The sequence below is a fragment of the Talpa europaea genome (genome assembly GCF_964194135.1).
Source record: "Talpa europaea genome assembly, chromosome: 7".
Lineage (NCBI taxonomy): Eukaryota > Metazoa > Chordata > Mammalia > Eulipotyphla > Talpidae > Talpa > Talpa europaea.
The window spans coordinates 127,266,193-127,283,810 of NC_140074.1; the positions used below are offsets into that span (position 1 = coordinate 127,266,193).

The 17,618-nt window shown below is 38.4% G+C and overlaps 1 protein-coding gene across 1 annotated transcript in view; it reads left to right on the top strand.

Moving 5' to 3' along the window:
* CEP112 (centrosomal protein 112) overlaps positions 1-17,618 on the top strand; it is a gene marked incomplete at both ends in the record, with an annotated part of 340,823 nt that overhangs the window by 150,653 nt on the left and 172,552 nt on the right. The window contains one exon of the mRNA XM_084238043.1: positions 2,585-2,692. Coding sequence (XP_084094169.1) covers positions 2,585-2,692 — 108 coding nt within the window. The remainder of the gene's footprint in view (positions 1-2,584; positions 2,693-17,618) is intronic.

Here is a 17,618-nt window from a genome sequence, read left to right on the forward strand (position 1 = left end):
CCAGAGCCAGAGCGGGGAGCAGAACAGGCAGAATGACAAAATGACACTGCTGAGGAGGCAGCGGGCGCGGCAGGAAAGGTCTGCATGCTGTGTGGGGCCCTTGCCGGAGGCCAGGGATCGAACCGGTGCTGCAGAGGCTGCGGGCAGCTTCGCAGCCCAGCTCTCAACCACTGCGCCACCAGAGGAGGCTCCTTAACTTTTATTTTAAATATTTATTTATTTTTAATATTCAATCTATGATGAAATAAGAACCAAAAATCAATTTTATAGGAAGATCAGTCTCGAAAGTACTAAATAAAAGCCCTTCCTTCCCTTCTTGATTTCTTTTTCACTCTTGCTTTTGCCTATTCTTTCATTCCTCCTTAAGAATTTAACACATACTTATTCACATACTGTGGCAATTAGTTAATTAAAATACCAAAGAAAAAATTGTAAGTCACTGTTCACTTATTTGGGAGCTCATGATCTAGATAAGACATTTGATGCATTTCCTCACCCAATGAGCTAGGAAAATAATGATCCTAGAGCAGAGAGAGAAAACATTGATGAGATTTGGTGGGGTTAAAGAGGAGACTTGAGTCAACTTGAAGACTGATTGTTTGGATGAGGAAAATTATGAGGAGCCTTCCCAGATCGTATGAAAAGCAAAAGGCGATAGAGTGAGCTACAGCTGTGGATTGTTTGGGAAATGCCAAGATATTGGAATGTGGGAATAGAGATTGTGAGGTCAAACTAAGGAGCCTCCTGCTTGAGTTCGATTGTGAAAAGAACTGAAGGAAAATGAGCTGCCCTCTTGAGTTAGAAATAAAAGGAAACAAAGGGGCTTGACTGTGCTTCTTTAATAATTCTGTAGCAAGTTTTCCTGCGACCATGGTACTGATTACCTATGGAATGGTAACCTTAGAACTCTGATCATTGAATTTTGAAGCTGATGACTTAGTATCCTCAAGATTGCAGTCTTTTGTATTTGCAATGAAATACTTAGGTGTCAAATAATTGGGTTGTAAGCTAGATACACCAAACTTCAATGTAACAACCAAAAACTGAAACATGTTGTTAGATGGCTGTAGTGGGTGGTTTTGTTCTCAATTAATGAAACTGGTTTCTTTTCGTAAATATATCTTTGCTCCAAGAAACTTAACCATGTCTGAATAAAAACAATTGTTTTCCAAACTTAACATGAAAGTCTGAAAGAAGCTTTTTCATTCTTCTTTCCTGTTCATATTCATTTTACCTAATCTTAACACTTAACAAAGGTAGCCTGAAAGAGGCATTGTGTATATGCTGAAAAGAGGAAATATCAAGGGATTGGTGAAGCAGAATAAGCAATATGAAGTCACCAGGGATAGATGGTTTTCATGTCAACTACCAATAGCGTCAGAAAAAAATCTGATAATATATTAAGTCTAGGTAGGAATACAAATGAACTATGGCACTACCTTGAGTACGACATGCCATTTTCATGTTATTTATCTTTTATGTTACTATATGTAAGAATCTCTTTCCTATACATATGAAAAGTATCTGATAAGAGCAAGCATGGATAATCTATCTTCTAATTTTCCAAGTGATAGAAAACATTAGATTCCACACTATTTTACTTATGTTCTATGAAGAATTTGACACCATTAAATGTCAAAAATTGTCCAGAAAACTTCAAACCAGTATATGATATACTACTGTCTTTTAATTTACTCATTTGACAAAAATTTATTGAGTCAGTATGGCCAAGCAGTGTGCTGTTAGGAATACATGATTGGGCACTGGCTTCCATTCCAGTGGAAGAGTCAGACATTAAAATAAGCCAAGTAAACAAATAAATTATATAATGTACCCGAGGGTGATCAGTCTGATGGTGAAAAGGAATCATAAAGCAGTGAAAGTGTAGCTGGGAGGATAGAAGAGGGCTGCATTTTTAAAAAGGGAGATTTTCTCTTTTATTATTCAAAAGTGACTACACCATTTTACACTGTTTGAGGGTTTTGATTCCTCCCCATCTTCAACACTGTTTTTGTCTGTCTTTTTGATTATAGCAATTCTAGTGTGGTGAGGTGATATCATTGTTTCAATCTGAAGTTGCTTAATGACAGTGGTATGGAATATCCTTTCATATACTTGTTGGCCATTTGCATTCCTTTTTTGGAGAAGTGTCTTTTCAGTTCTTTTGCTCATTTTAAAATTGGGTTTAAATCCCCATTTTATTATTGAGTCATAAGTTTGTTATATATTCTAAAAATAAGTCCCTTATCAGATATATGTTTACAAATATTTTTTGACATTTTGCACATACCAATGACTTACTAAAATTTTGTTGAGTAAATATTTGATGTTCAAAATTATATTCCCAATATAATGTTATAACATTACAGTTTAGTCAGTCTTATTCCAGTTTTAACATCCCTGACTTAGGCACTATTAAAATAGCTAAAAAATAAATTGATATATCTTTCTTATTTTATCATCTTTAAAGTCACCGTTATGATCAGTGAGGTATGTAAAATGTGTCATCTTAATGAATGAACAAATTAAAATACATAGAATATAATTTTTTGTTTAAAACATTTGATATTTTTTAATTTTATAGATGGAAAAAGTAGAAGCAGATCTAACTAGATCCAAGTCTCTCCGAGAGAAACAATCAAAGGAGTTTTTATGGCAGCTGGAGGATGTGAAACAACGATATGAACAGCAGGTTAGTCTTTCATTGATGATGATATTTAATTTTTTAATTTCATGTATAATCTTTTAAAAATATCTTTATATCACTAAATCTCTGCACAGTTAAAATATTACAAAAATGTTACAATCAATATATCTGGAATATTTTAAATAAGATTTGTTTCAATAAAATCCAGAAACAGAATTTTAACTCTCAAGTATATTCCAACAGTTGATTAATCTGAATGTTTAATTGAGACAGTTCTAGTGATGGTTGAGTTCTTCTCTTTCTGTTGGCGCAAGAGTTTGACTTGTTCATCTGTTTAAAGAGTAGTTTGGGGTATTTACTATGTATTGGAAACTGTTATTCATTGGGAAGAGCAGGAGCTTACATTTTGGTGGGTAGCCAACCCATAAGTAAATTAAAAAAACCTAATTTTGAATAGTAATTTATGAAGAAGAAAGAAAGAATGTGCATAGACTTTGCTGGGTGGAGGGTAGGAACACTGATAGGTGGTCAGGAACCACTTGTCTCAGCAAGGGAACATGTGTGCCCTGAAGTGTCTGGAGGAATCATCTTCCAGGCTCAGGAACAGCAAATTCAAAGGCCTGAGACCTTGCTCTTAGCTGGCAGTGTTTAAGGAATGAAATGACAATAAGAGCCATTTTAGACAAAATGTAGGGAGGAAGGTTGCGGCTGTAGGAGAGAAAAAGACTAGGACAGAGCTGGAAGGGATCGTGCTCAGCGAAATAAGCCAGAAAGAAAAAGAAAAATTCCGTATGGTCTCACTCATAGCAGGAATCTAGAAAACCTAAATAAGGGACCAGTAAAAAGAATAACTATAAGAAAGAAAATATCAAAATCAACAAACAGCTATGAACCAGAGACACATGGTGGGTGGCAGGTGGAGAAAGGAGGGATTGAGGTCAAAATAAGGGGGTTGCAATTGTATGGGGAATATAAAAATAAAAAAAAAGACTAGGACATACTAGGCAACATAAAGAATTTAGATTTTGTTCTTAGTGTGCTAGCTCTTATTTAATAATAAAAGGAATCTTATTTTCAAATAAAAAAGAAATGTGTTCCTGCTGATCCTTGAAGATTTAAGTGGATATTAATTTTTACTTGTTTGTCCAATTTACTTGCTTTCTTTCCTTTAACATCTGGAGAAATATTAATAAATTAGTCGTTCAATTAAGAAATTTTTTCCTGATGATCATATTTGAACATTTTTATTCTAGAAATGTGAATACCTTTTTGGGCATGGTTATATTATTAATCCTTACTAAGTGGTTACAACATCAGAAATGAATTAATTCCATATCATAAGTGATAGCAGTTAGTGGCTCACTTGAGTTTCAGGAAAACAAAGTCTGATTTGACATATGTCCTTATAGTTGTTATTGTTATAAGCTTAAAATATTGGCTGTAAGATTGGTAAAAATGCCTGTTTGAGTTACTTTCGTAGGATTGGTGTAGAGGCAAAATAACTATAAGAGCAAAGGTGTACAAAAGTCTTTCTCTTTTCTTTGTTATTTCACTTTCTGGACTGTTATGCTCTACCTTTCTAGGCAAATTGTGCCGTCATTCAAGACTCATGTTTCAAGGCTTCCAGCTAATTTTACATGACGTTTTTGTACCATCCCCATCCCTTCTTTCTCTGAAATTACAGTGTTGATTATTATTCTGTACATTAAAGTCAATCCTTATAAGATATCATACAGAGCTGTTTTTATGCAGAACAGAGTTTAATCTACAAGATAATATGGCAGAAACTTTCTTGAAATTTCTTTCAACCTATGTTACATTATGTGATTGAGTTGTTACTAGAGATACAATTCATGATTACTGAATTGATTTGAGTTTTGATCAATATATGTCTAGTAGATGTATATGAAAGGCAGAAATTTCAATATTTTTAATGTGATCATCAGTGAAACATCACATGTTATCATCTCTGGCTTTGTGTGTGTCTCTCTCTGTGTGTGTGTATGTGTGTGTGTGTGTGATTTCTCAAAGAAAGACTTACATGACTGACATTAGTATTAGGTGGTGAAATAACTTACTTAAGGCCACAAGTGAAAAAATTTAGACTTTTAAGGAGAGTCCAAGTTTCTGATTTTTCTGGCATTCTTTTCCTTTGGCCAAATTACTTTATTATGCCATAAATATGAATATTTTATACCATAACTAATTTAAGGAAATATTGAGCTGAATGAAAATAAAAACACAACACCAAAAACTCATAAGTTATTTAAAAAGTAGTTCTTTGAGGGAAACTTAGAGCATCATCTGCTTATATTAGAAAAGAAGGTAAGTCTCAAATGAGTGATTTAAGTTTTGACCTTAGGAAACTAGAAAAAAGTGATCAGCTTAATCACAAAATAAGTAAAGGAAGAAAATAACATGACAGCAACATTTAATTAAACAGACACATAAAATAAAAATAGATGCTATTCTTATGTCCATTTAACAGTTGGGGAAATCAAGTCACAGAGAACATAAACATGTTGTTCAAGGTCTCACTCCTAGTAGCAGAGTAAGCCTAAGCTTTCTTGATCTGAATCCCCTACTCATAAATGCTCTGCTACCCTGCTGTTTAACTTTACCACAAACAATTTTGAGGGATTCTCCCAGACAGTAGTATCTGCCAAGACACAGAATAGGTGAGGCTGAGTGAATCATCCGGATGAACATCATGTCTGGTTAGGAGTCTAAAGAGAGAGAACAAAGGACTAAGAAGAAGGGAAATTATTAAAGCAATAGCGCAAGAGAGTTTCACAGATTTGAAGGAGAAGAGGATAAATACACCTCTGTGACGTTTAGAGCACAAGGACAAAGGGAAAATCTTAAATAGGGAGATGGAAAACTGATTTCAAGTGAGATCAAGCCCTCAGATTTGTTTTTGTGTCTAGCCCCAGGTTTTTGCAATCAATTTTTGAATGAGTTATCTTTTTAAATATTCACAATTTTAAACAAAAGTGTAAGTTTAGGCTTATCTTGCAGCATTAGTATATCTGGAAGCTATGACCTACATCTTCCCATAGCAATAATCAGTTGCAACCCAGAGACAGTTCCTTCTTTCGTGTTGGGTTGTACTTGTCCATTGGCTCTACCCTCTTTCACTCTCCATGTTTTTTACAGACCCTGATTCACATAGTTAGGTTATAAGCCTATTTTCTGTGGCCATATGAATTGAATCCTTACTAAAATCTGCAGAGAAAAAAAAGTATAAAGCCATTGACCATGCATATTGTGATTATAAAATATAGAAAGTGTGAAAAAGGAGGGGATGCTGGAACTTGATTGTAGAAACTGCCCCACAGAATACACAGGTGTTACAACATTGGACAGTAGAGAAGGAAATGTAGTCCCAGCAAAAAGAGGCTCTTCAGTTGTAGTCATGACAGTTGGAGGCCATTTAGCAGTGTTCAAAGTTAAGACTGAATGTGTGGTTAGAGGACAAAATGTAAGTGTTTTCAGCTTGCTATTGTAACAGTAAAGGGAGAGGAGACATGGGTGTGGAATTGGGAGAAAGGGATGGAAGGAGAGGGAGGGGAAATTGAAAGCACTGAGGTGTCAATATCATGGGTGGGCTTAGTGAAATAGGCTTGGATGTTTTCTTAAAGTTATAGAGTTCCCCAGTGGAGGAACCAAGAAGAGTGATATTAAGTATAGTGTGAAGAGTGGAAAAGCAGAGGTAAGGGAATGTAAATGAGTCAAGTTCCCATTGTCATGAAGAAATTAAACAAAGTATAGATTTGATAAATTAAGAAAGAGCTTTACAGCTTTTTTAAAAAATATATTTTTGCGTAGAAGAACTGGGGTGTAGGCCAGAGGTGCAGGGAGGGAGGTGAGAGAAGTTTCACCAGAGACAGAGTGGGGATCAGAATGGGTATATTTACTGAAATACACTGCCAAGGGGAGATAGGAAAGGTCTGCTGTACCATATATGGGTTAGCTCCATGGCCAGGGATTGAACTTGGGCCATAGTGGTGATAGCCTAAGACTTAACCCCTAGGCCACAGGAAGGCCCACGACTACAGGTTTTTTTTTTTTTTAAAGATTTATTTATTTTATAGAAGAACTGGGGTACAGGTCGGAAGCGCGGGAGGGTGGGAGAATTCACCAGAGCCAGAGTGGGGTGCTGAACAAGCAGACGAACCGAAGACACTGCTGAGGGGAGCAGTGGGCAAGGCAGGAGAGGTGTGCTGCGCCATGTGGGGTTCTCCCTGGCCGGTGGGGAATTGAACCGGTGCTACAGAGGCTGCAGACAGCTTCACAGCGTGGTGCTCAACCGCTGTGCCAGGGGAGAGGCCCTCACAGTTATAGGTTTTTAAAAGTGGAAACATTTGGAAAAGTCACCAAGGAAAATATTAACTTGAGTAAAATAAAATTATTTTTAAGTTAAAGAATAAATGTTTACAGCAAATATAATAGGCAAAGAGTGACTCTCTTAATTAAATAAATAGTTGTAACTAACAAATACAAGTAATTAGCATATTCTGTAAAAAGCAAAAGTCTTGAGAAAGTCATGAATGCCCAATAAATGATCTGGCAAAGGAAAGAAACAGATAAGAAATGAATTGAGTAAATAAGAACTAGAAACATCTTCAGCCTCAGTGTTAATAAAAATGCAAATTAGAATTCACAATGATGTACCATCTACAGTTGGCAAAAGTTTAGTGAAATTGGTACTTTTATTCATTGCTGGTGCCATTATAAATTAATGCAATCCTTTTGGAAAGGACTTTGTTAGTATCTACGAGGAGTCACAGAAAGTATCTGCAGCTGCTGCCCAGTTAGCCTTAACTTCATAGATTCACACAGACATTCAAACTATGATGTTAATTCTTTTGTAGATGATGGAATTTTGCTTGGTACTTTTTCTAGCCCTCCTACTTTTCACATTTTGACAGTGTCTTTTTTTAACATGACAGTCACAATTTAGTGTAAAAATACATTCAAATGAACTCATTTGAAAGAATGTTAAGCTTCAACATCTTTTCTCAGAATGATAGTTTTTAAAATCTCCCCAAGTTTTGTCTTTGTATCGTCTTGTTCAAAAATACTTAACAAGGAAAACTGATGAATTCTGTAAGGAACTGACATTACTAGAAACCATATGTGATTGCATTTATTTTTCTCTATCTCATTTTCATGAAAAAAAGACTGGTAAATAGAGATAAATGATACAAATGTTACAGAAATGTAGAGCAGAATTAAAAAAAAAAACCCACATAAGGATCTCTCAGGTTGGTATAGATTTCACCCATTTTATTCTCATGTCTAAAGGCTGGTTCATTACAGTGGATGTTGAGAATGAAGTTCCCAGACAGTAACTCACTAAGGAAAGATAAAGACAGGATTATGAGCAGGTAGATTTACAAGTTTTGAAAGTCTTTTTTTTTTTTTTGGTGTAAATTTTATTAACTAGAACAGTATTCCCCCGACCACTCCAAATGAAGGTTTTTACTGTGCAAGTTTGGCACGAGAACTAATAGGCATATAGTAGTGTTACCTATAACCCTTTGCTGAAAATGAAGCCAATTAAACTAAGCTGATTCCCTCTTTTAAACAGTGTGGCCAGGCTAGTAGACATAGAAAGAGGAAAGTGGGGTACCTGGATGAGCCAGCTGACAAGGTCTTTCTTGAAGGCATTATGGGAAATATGGTTTCGACAGTGGTACATTTATGTGTAAAGAGCTAGTTCAAAGGACCATCTTTAAATGACTAGTGTCAGCCTGAATGAGATTTCTAAGTGTATCAGTCACTAGACAGTGATATAGAAGTAAAGCTTTCTGCTTGCTTGGAGTTCAGAGGAATAGTTAACAATGTGGTCTATGAAAATGTTTTCTGAAGCTTTAAAAAGCTAAAATGAAGAGTAAAGTTATTTGGATTGAATATAAAATTCCTTGCTTTGGTTTAGAAAATCATATGCAAAAAGCATGAGTTGTGCGTGCATGTATGTGTGTGTGTGTGTGTGAGTGTGTGCAAGTGGTGGGGGTGGCAAGGAAAACAGGAGGAAACTCTTGGACAATGGGGTAAGAGAGGTAAAAGACCCGGTCCTGGTGGGCATATTGTTTACATACCGGGTCACATAAGGAATAATAACATACCAGGTCACGTAAGGACTGGTCACCGCATTTGAAGTAGGACACTTCCAAACTTAGGCGTGTTCAAAGGACAGTTACCAGAATATAGAAGGGCTTGGATCTGTGTCAGAGGGAATATTTTAAAAGTATAAGGATGTTTTGCCTAGACAAGACTAAAGAGAATTGCATGTCTACTTGTTTTTCAGTTTAGGGTCTGGAATCTGGGCAGTGTGTGATTGGACTGGCCCACAGTTAGTAGCACCTACCTCGGGCCTGCGGCCGTTTCTACGTGCCTCTACGTGAATTTAGCCACAACTCATCTTCACAGTAATCTTGTGAAGGAGGTACCACTATTTATTATCCTCATCTTCTAGTTGTGGAAGCTGAAGCACATCCAGTTAAGTAAGGTAACCTGTCAGAGGTCCCACACACTTCATAGACTCAAAACCTGAACCTTAGCCAGGCTCTTAACTTCCACTCTTAACAGACTCCCGGTGGAGTTCCAGCTGGCAGAAATTGAGCCCGTGTGTGCTGTAAAGTATATTTTGTCATTTCAAAGACCTTCTTCCCTAAAGAATTATTCATATACCCGCTGGTTTCTCTTTCGAGAAGCAGAGTTCCCCAGCCTGAGCTGTGGAGGCAGCCATCAGCAGAGCTGTGGGGAGGTGAGTGTTCAGGGCTGGTGGCCTGCCACTAGGGCCCTGCCACACCCAACGTCCTGTGTCTTTCTGTCCCTCTGCCTGGTGAGCTCCTCAGCCCTTCTGAGGTCTCAGAACCTCCACCTACCGTCTAGCCACCAACTCAAGGTCAAGTGTGACAACTCTTCTGTTATTCTGTCCTTCCTTTCTATGAAAAGTAAGATGTTAAATGCTGTGGTTCTAACATTTCACGCCGGGAAGGAATTTGGTTGCTGACCACCAGCCTGCACTTCTCAACTGGGGTCCGGGTCCCTGGCTAGTGAGCGTGTGCCAGGGTGTATGTGAAGCTACACGCTTCCTGGAGTTGCTGGATAGATTATTTTATGGGAAAGCAAAGTAGCTTTACTACTGAGGTAACATTCATTTTAAAACAAACACAGACTTTCCTGTTTTGTAAAATGCGAAGTTCTCATGAATTTTTAAGAGAAAATGGGACATTTCAAAGAAGCTTCCAGCTTGCAGAGGCTGCTTCAGGCTATGCCCTCAGATCCCCCAGGGGGTACTATTCATTTTCACTGCTGCTAGGGGCACTTTGGTGGAGAAGTTTTAGAAGTATCCATCCAGGCTAGTGAGCACATTTCATAATGAGGGAAATGAGGGAATCGCATCCAGAGGAAATGGATGACTTCTGCCTTCTGGGCCTCCTCGGTTTCTTATTCAGTTTTAATTTTTGAGCTCTTTCCATAGAGAAAGCATCATGCCAGGAACTGTAATGAAGTGAAAAAAGCAAAGTGGTATTTTTAAATATTTTAGCCAAAATGCAGGCATAAAGTGTGCAGATGTGGAAGGAAAACATCAAACACATGGGATAAATACTTACACAAATATCCTGTAAAGTCCAAGCTTTCATCAAGATTTCCTGTTTCTTTCCTGTATAACCCATTGGAACAAAAAGACAATTCTAATTGTCTTTTCACAAACCTCATTCAAGTTGGAAACAAACAACAAACCAGGCATGCTAGGATTTCCTGAACTATGGAGATTTTTTGGGCAATCTCATTATTCTTTAACCTTATATTTTATATCTTCCCTTTTTACTACAAAGCCTTTAAAGGGAAATGTAGTTTAACAGATAAACAAGTGGTCGGCTTCTCCAGAAAGAATACTTATTGTTGATTATTAAAAAAAAAAAAACCCACTATGGGCCAACCCCTTACAGTAACGTTTTCATGATGATATGAAATTTAAAATATTATATTTTGGTAGCACGGACAGCAGTAAAGATAAGACAAAAATTATACAAGATAAGCATGTTGGAAATTTTAAGCTCAATTGAGATATTTAAAAAGTAGATAACATGCAATTCCTAACCTTTTCTTTGGAAATAGTTTGTAGTAACCTAGATTTTTAAAGTAATGTAGCAAGTAAACATAGACCTCATTTAAAGTAAACTATTTAGTCTACACTGGAAGGGGATAGAGTGGAAACCAAGAGAAGAAAAGAAGAACAGATCTTCTCTAGGATCGGTTCCCAGGAAGGTGGAGGAGTGCAGGCAGGACCCCCAGCCCAGGTGGAGGCACCATCCTTGTTGGGTGGGGGATAACAGGGGGTGAGCAACCTGAACAAGTGAGAAGAGGTAGGGAGGACAGAAGCACAGAAGCTGGTCAGTCTGCAGTAAGAAATGAGGACATTTTCATTACTGGAGGTTTTTCTTGGTGAAACAGGAAGCAAAATCTCTTGCTGAGACGAGAAGTGATTTGGACAGGAGAGCTAATGAAAATGGGAATTGATGGAAATTATTTTGGTGACGGCAGTACTGGTCTGACTAGAAAAATGTGTGAGATTTCTTTTTGGCCTCGAGGTTCTAGATGAGGCTAATGACTGATTTTGTGGGTCTTCGTAAAATCTCTTCAAAATGGGTTTCCGTATCGTTTATGGATTTCTAAATATGCGTGCACTTCGTTGTGCAGCTAGTACATGCCTGCATTTCTCTTTGCTCTGTCCTTCTTGCTCACCTTACTGTACTCCTCTTACAAGCCTTTTCTTTTTGACTTTCCTTCTATGCTTTGTGAGATATAGTTTTTGAGCCATCACTGTATCTGCCACACTGCTCCTTAGTGGTTGGGAAAAAGCACCCTGATTCAGGAATGCTCCCTGTCTTTTAAACTTTTCCTTTCTGCAGCCTCCTAATCCAAGGAATGGAGCCATGCTACCAGGGCCAGAGAGGTCCTCCGGACAACAGCCAAAGTGCCAGGTTCCTGCCCTGTCAGGCTGCAGGATCAGAGACACAGGCCATGAGGCCATATTGCCTGGGCCCAGATGTCTGAGCCAAGGTTTTGGAGTCTGGGCTCCTAGAATGGCCATCCACAGTGAACGGTGCTTGTGCAGGGCCTCCTCCCCCTCTTTCTTTGTTCTGGCTTAGAACATTTTTCATTCCAGTTAAAACAAATGACACCTCTATCTTGAGTGGGAATTAAGAGACTAAGATCTATATGTTTTGTTTTAAATATGTTTCCTAGCTAATGATGTAGCTGATGGTTCCCAGTTTCTAGAAACCTTAACAAAACTAAAGTCAAAATAATGTCTCTTCAGTAATTCATTTCTCTTTTTTTTTTGAGCAACCATTTAGTGTGTCATACTACTCCAGGGGTGTAGGATATGGCAGAGAACAAAATAGTGTCCCGGCACTTACGGTAGAGGAGATAATAACACCACATGCACCCTCGAGTGCTCCCCCAATGTAATGTAGGGTCGGGTGGTGATAATTGCTGTACAGTAAAGCAGGGGAAGGAGTTTGTGAGTGTAGGGCTGTTTTCTGTGCGTCCAATGTTTCACATAGAGTGTTCATTTAGACACAGTCGGGAAGGACTCTAAAGAAGTTAGGATTGAATTAAAACCTTAATAAAGTGAAGAAGGAAGTTGTACCAAAACCTGAGGTGAGGAAAGAACAGGCAGAGGGGATGAGGGACCTGTGGCCATAGGGGCATGAATAGGGTGAGAGCTGTGGCCCGATGTTAAGCAGAGGGCGGATTCTGTCCAGTTCTGTAGACTGTGCTGAGAGTTTAGACTTCATTCTGGGGGTGCTGGGAAGCCCTGGGAGCCCATGAGCAAGCTGGTTTGCACCTTGAAAGGCTCCATCTCGCCTCTGTGTGGAGCACTGGTTGAGGCAGAGGCGGAGGGGAGGCAGGGGTGCTCATAGGCGCATGGCAGAAGGCCTGCAACGGTGACAGGCTCAGCCGTGGGTGGGCGTGGCGGCATGATCCAGGGTCAGATCCGGGATGTTTGGCAGGCTGGGCTGGTATGGATGTGAAATGAAGTGTGAGGGGGAAAGAGGACTCAAACATGACTCACAAGTTTTCCAGCCAAGCAACAGGGAAGTGGTGATGACGGACACTGGCGCGTGAAAAGAGAAAAAGAAAGGTGATCCCAATCCAGAGCCGAGGGCCACGTCCACAGAGATGGGAAGGGGTAGAGGAGCAGCCAGGGAGGTGGAAGGAAACCCGAAGGTGTGATTTCCCAGAAACCATGAGCAGAAGTGTCCCAGACATGAGGACTGAGATGGATGCTGAGAACTGACCCCTGGATTCACCGAGCCACCCTTTAACCACCTCAAGACCAGTGTCAGTAGACTGTGGGGACAAAAGCCGCAATCTTACGGGTGGAGAGAATGGGAAGTGAGCAACCCTTTGGAGGTATTTTTAAAGGCAGAGGAGCAGAAAAATGGGGTACCAGCAAGAGGGCTGTGCTCCCCACTCTGTCTCTGGTAAATCCTCTCACCCCCTGCACTTCTGGCCTACACCCCACTTCTACACAAAAATCAATCAATAAAAATCTTTTTAAAAATGAGATAGAAATGCGAATGCTCCAGTGGAGAGAAAGAGGTTCACACAGAGACTTGTGGGTTCAGGGGGGGAGCAAGGAGTGTGATTTGGCCTCAGGGGCCTGTAGCCCTCCAGCTCTTCAGGTCAGAGGAAAGGCAGAGACGACACAGGTAGGTGAGTCAGTTGCCTCAGAGGACGAGGCAATGCTCCTCTTCTAACTACATCTAATTCTGCTGTTCATTTCCTCCTGAATGCCACACATTTCATTCAAAAAGATGAATAATTACCAAGCGGTATATTTTCCCAAAAATTTCCAATAACGTATATATTTATTTAAATTGAAAAACAAAAAACCAAACAAACGTGGCGGGTGAGGGGAGAAACGGAAAAGGAAAGATATAGTGCATATAGCAGAGGAGTTTACAATCTGGCCAATGTTTGTTCTAAATTCCGTATCAGCTGGGGAACAGTGGTTTTTGTATTTCATATTCACTCCACATCAGCGATGTACTAAATTAAGACTAACTGAGTGAGTTTTAGAGAAACAGATGGAAGGCAAAATAAATTGAAATAAAATATGGAGTTAGACGTGTTTCTTTCTAAAAATGTTGAACTCGTAAGAAGGTAACTAAGGTTAATGAATTTTCTCAATTTCCGTGACTTGAGTTAACCATCTCAAAGTCCTGAAGAGAAATCTGGAAGCCCTTGAGTGTCTGAATCCTTCCTGGGTTTTAATTGAGCTCTGATGAAAATGCAGAAAGTAGTAGCTAATTTTTTAAAAAGTTTGACAAGCCCACGGTGATTGTTGTCACTCTTCACCTGTATTTGGAAGAGTTAAGTGGGAAGGAAAACTGCAAAGAACAGAATGTGCTTCCAGCATGTGCATGACTGTCAGCTTCTCTTCACCACCACGGTGGCACCTCGGCCCTCAGTGCTGCTTGAGTTTTGGGATCTTCCACAGGCATTTGACGCTGATTCTTGATGGTTGGTTGAGAGGAAAAGGATCGAAGGAGCAGGCATGTGCCATGTGTGTTAGCATGTAGCACCGCGTATTAAACCTTTAAGTGAAGAGAACTTGCCTGGGTAGACTGAACTGTTGATAGACAGACAGATCGCAGGCACGGCTCTTTCTTTTTTTGTACAAATATGTAAGCCTGAAGCCACATGGACACCCACAGATGACAAATGCTATTTCTATTGTTGACACAATGCCTACTTTTCACAAACTCTGTTGGTGCCGGTTTCTATTAAGTTGTTCAGAAAGTCAGGCCATATTGTGGTGTTTTCTGAGTTCAAATGTATTTTTACTCTAATTTCCAAAGGCTTGAGCTGAATTATGTATGTCCTGGAATTTATCTTTTTATTGTTTTTTTTTTTAATTGAGGTAACATTGGTTTACAACACTGTATATGATTCAGAGGTCTCAGTTCATACCTCTTCAGATGTATGTTAATGCACCATACCCACCACCAAGACTCCCATAATTTTCCCACATAGTCCATAGGGTTCCCCTAACCCCTCTGCTTTCCACCCTTACCCTAGCCCTCTGGTTGCCTCAGTTCTGTAGTCAAATGCATAGGGCTCGTCTTGGTTTGGTTTGTCTGGTCCTTTGTTTTGTTTCTCTGTGTTCCACATATGCGTGAAGTCATTCAGCATTTGTTTCCCTCTTTCTAACTTATTTCGTTTACCTTAGTCCCTTCCAGTTCCATCCATGTTGTCACACATAGCAAGAGTTCATCTTTTTTTATTTTATTTTATTTATTTTTTTTTTTGCTTAATAACTGAATAGCATTCAATTGTGTGTTTATAGCCAATCCTTTTCTTCCACCTATCTGTCCTCAGGCACTTGCCTTGCTTCCTTAACTTGGCTATGGTACATAGTGCCGCAGTAAACATGGGCATGGATGTATCCTGTCAAGTTCATGTTTTTATATTCTTCGAGTTGATACCTAGAAGTCAAATTGCTGGATCATAGGGGGGACCTATTTTTGATGCTTTGAGAAGCCTCCATACTGTGTCCCTAGAACAATCTATATGTCCACCCACAGTTTTAGGAGGGTTCCTCTTTCTCCACATCATTTCCAACACTTGTTATTTCTGGCCTTTTTAATATAGCTCATTATAACAGATGTGAGGTGGTAACAAAAAACCCAGTCAATAATTGGGCAGAACTGCTAAATAAACACTTCTCCAAAGAAGACATACAAATCACTAACAGGCGCATGAAAAAATACTCATCATCTCTTATCATCAGGGAAATGCAGATCAAAATCTTTTAAGTTTATTTTTAAAGGGAGTCTTCATCTCTCACCTCATGGAATGTCCATTATCTCATTGTATGTCACATAACTGCAGTTTTTAAAAAAGACTCCAGCAGCTTTTAGCCTGGGCAGTCTCGTGAATTGGTGCTAACTTTATCATAGACTGTCCCATTGGAGCTAAATTTCTAGAGCTTTAAAGAACCTGGTAGCTTATTTTGACATTTCAAATGTGCTATTTTGCAAATGCAAATGGAAAACTGCTCAGAGACATAACCTGATAATAAGAATATATTTCATTACATGGTAAAAAGCAGGACAAGCTGCAGTTGTCTTTTAATGTAGATTTTAATACCACTAATCTTATCAACTATGTGAAGGAGAACTAAATCTCACAACCAAAATGGGAAAATTTTCCACCGGGATCCCTTGGATAAGATGCAGGATGATTAGTGTTACCTGACAAACCCTGTAGAAAAATCCTTGTCTTTGAATGGCTAGCACTTTAAAAGCAAGGTGTTCTTTGAACTGTTAGCCCAATGTGCATAATTGTTGATGAATTCACGATATTTGAACTGACTTTTGTCTCTTTTTAAAAAATAATGTAGCATGTTTATAGTAGTTTGTGACTTTATTGGATAGTGGTCTTCTCTGTTGATCCAGTCATAATGATCTGAGGTAGTGATGCCCCCATGAGTAGTATTGGAGAAGAGTACCGAAGTCCCAGGAAAGTAAGAATATTAGAATACATTATTACTTTAGCCCAGATAACCTACCCCATGGGAGGGTCTTGGAGATATAGCACCAAAGTGCTGAGGAATGTACTGATGGTGGGAATCCCGATAGCCCTGAACAGCTCCTTGCCTTTGTATGTCAGGGCCAACAGTAAGAGATGCTGTATGGATACCTAGTGAAAATATCATTCCAGAAGTTTCTAGTTATCTAGATTAAAAAGCTATTTTTTAGAATAGCTTTGTAATATTTGCCAAACATTTGCCACTTTCATTAAAATATTTACTTTTATGTGAAATTTGTTGAAGTTGAAGAAAGTGGAAGTTTAGCAAAATGTTTCTTTACCTTCTAAGAGATGATTTCTTAGTTAAATACATTGATATTAGAGTCCCTTTTAAATTTTGTGGTTCAATTTTGAGACTTAGTTACTCCTATAAAAAATAAAATAATATGCTTATACTTTCTCCCACCCACTCCTACCATTATATTTTGTCAGTTATAGTATTCTTTATAAATTGTTAAGGTTTACAACACATTTTTCTCTCCATAATCCTAATTCTCATATACACATATAAACACACATGTATGTTTCTATATTTTCCTATCAATCGTTAGTTTTTAATTTAAATCAATTATATGCTCACCGCCAGGATGTTTAGTGTAAGTTCTCCATATCTGAGTCATTCTGATTTATCTGTTGATTGCCACGGTTTCATCAAGTATGATCTTTCTTTTCCAAGAAGGCCATATGGTTGTCATACTCACTATGTTTTTGCATGCTTGGGGATCATTCTGTGTTCCCTTGTTTATGACAGATAGCTTGACTGGGCAGAAAGCTCTCCTTTTCCCTCCGAAAGCCCTCTGTATGTGGACCTACTATCATATGGTATTAAGTTTGCTTTTTAACACAGTTTCTTCAATCATCTCTTGGTTGCATGAATTTCATCTTTAAGTACTCTTTTTTTTTTTTTATCATGAGTTGTTTGGGATCTGTAGTTCCTGAGTTCTCCCATGCTTGAGTTTAGTTATAGTATTCTTGAGCCATCCTTTTCTTCAAGCTGTATCAGTTTTTCTTAGTCTACAGGGTGCTTTTCTGATATACACATTCAATTCTTGCTAGTTCAGGGAAATTTCCTGAATGCATATCTGTATGGATTTTCTTTTCTCTGTTTCCTCCATAGGTTATCTTCTTTTTATCTCCTTCACGAAACATTGTTATGATTATCTCAAGTCTTTTATCTGTGTCAGTGATTTGATTTTGAGATATGTTTATCAAGCTCACTGGTGTTTCTAAATTTAAAATTAATTTTATAATGGATTTATTTGTTGCATCCTGAATTAATTCTTTTTTCTTTGAGTTCTTCTTTCATTACACTCATGTTCTTAAGTTCTCCTATAACTCTAATGATTTTTTA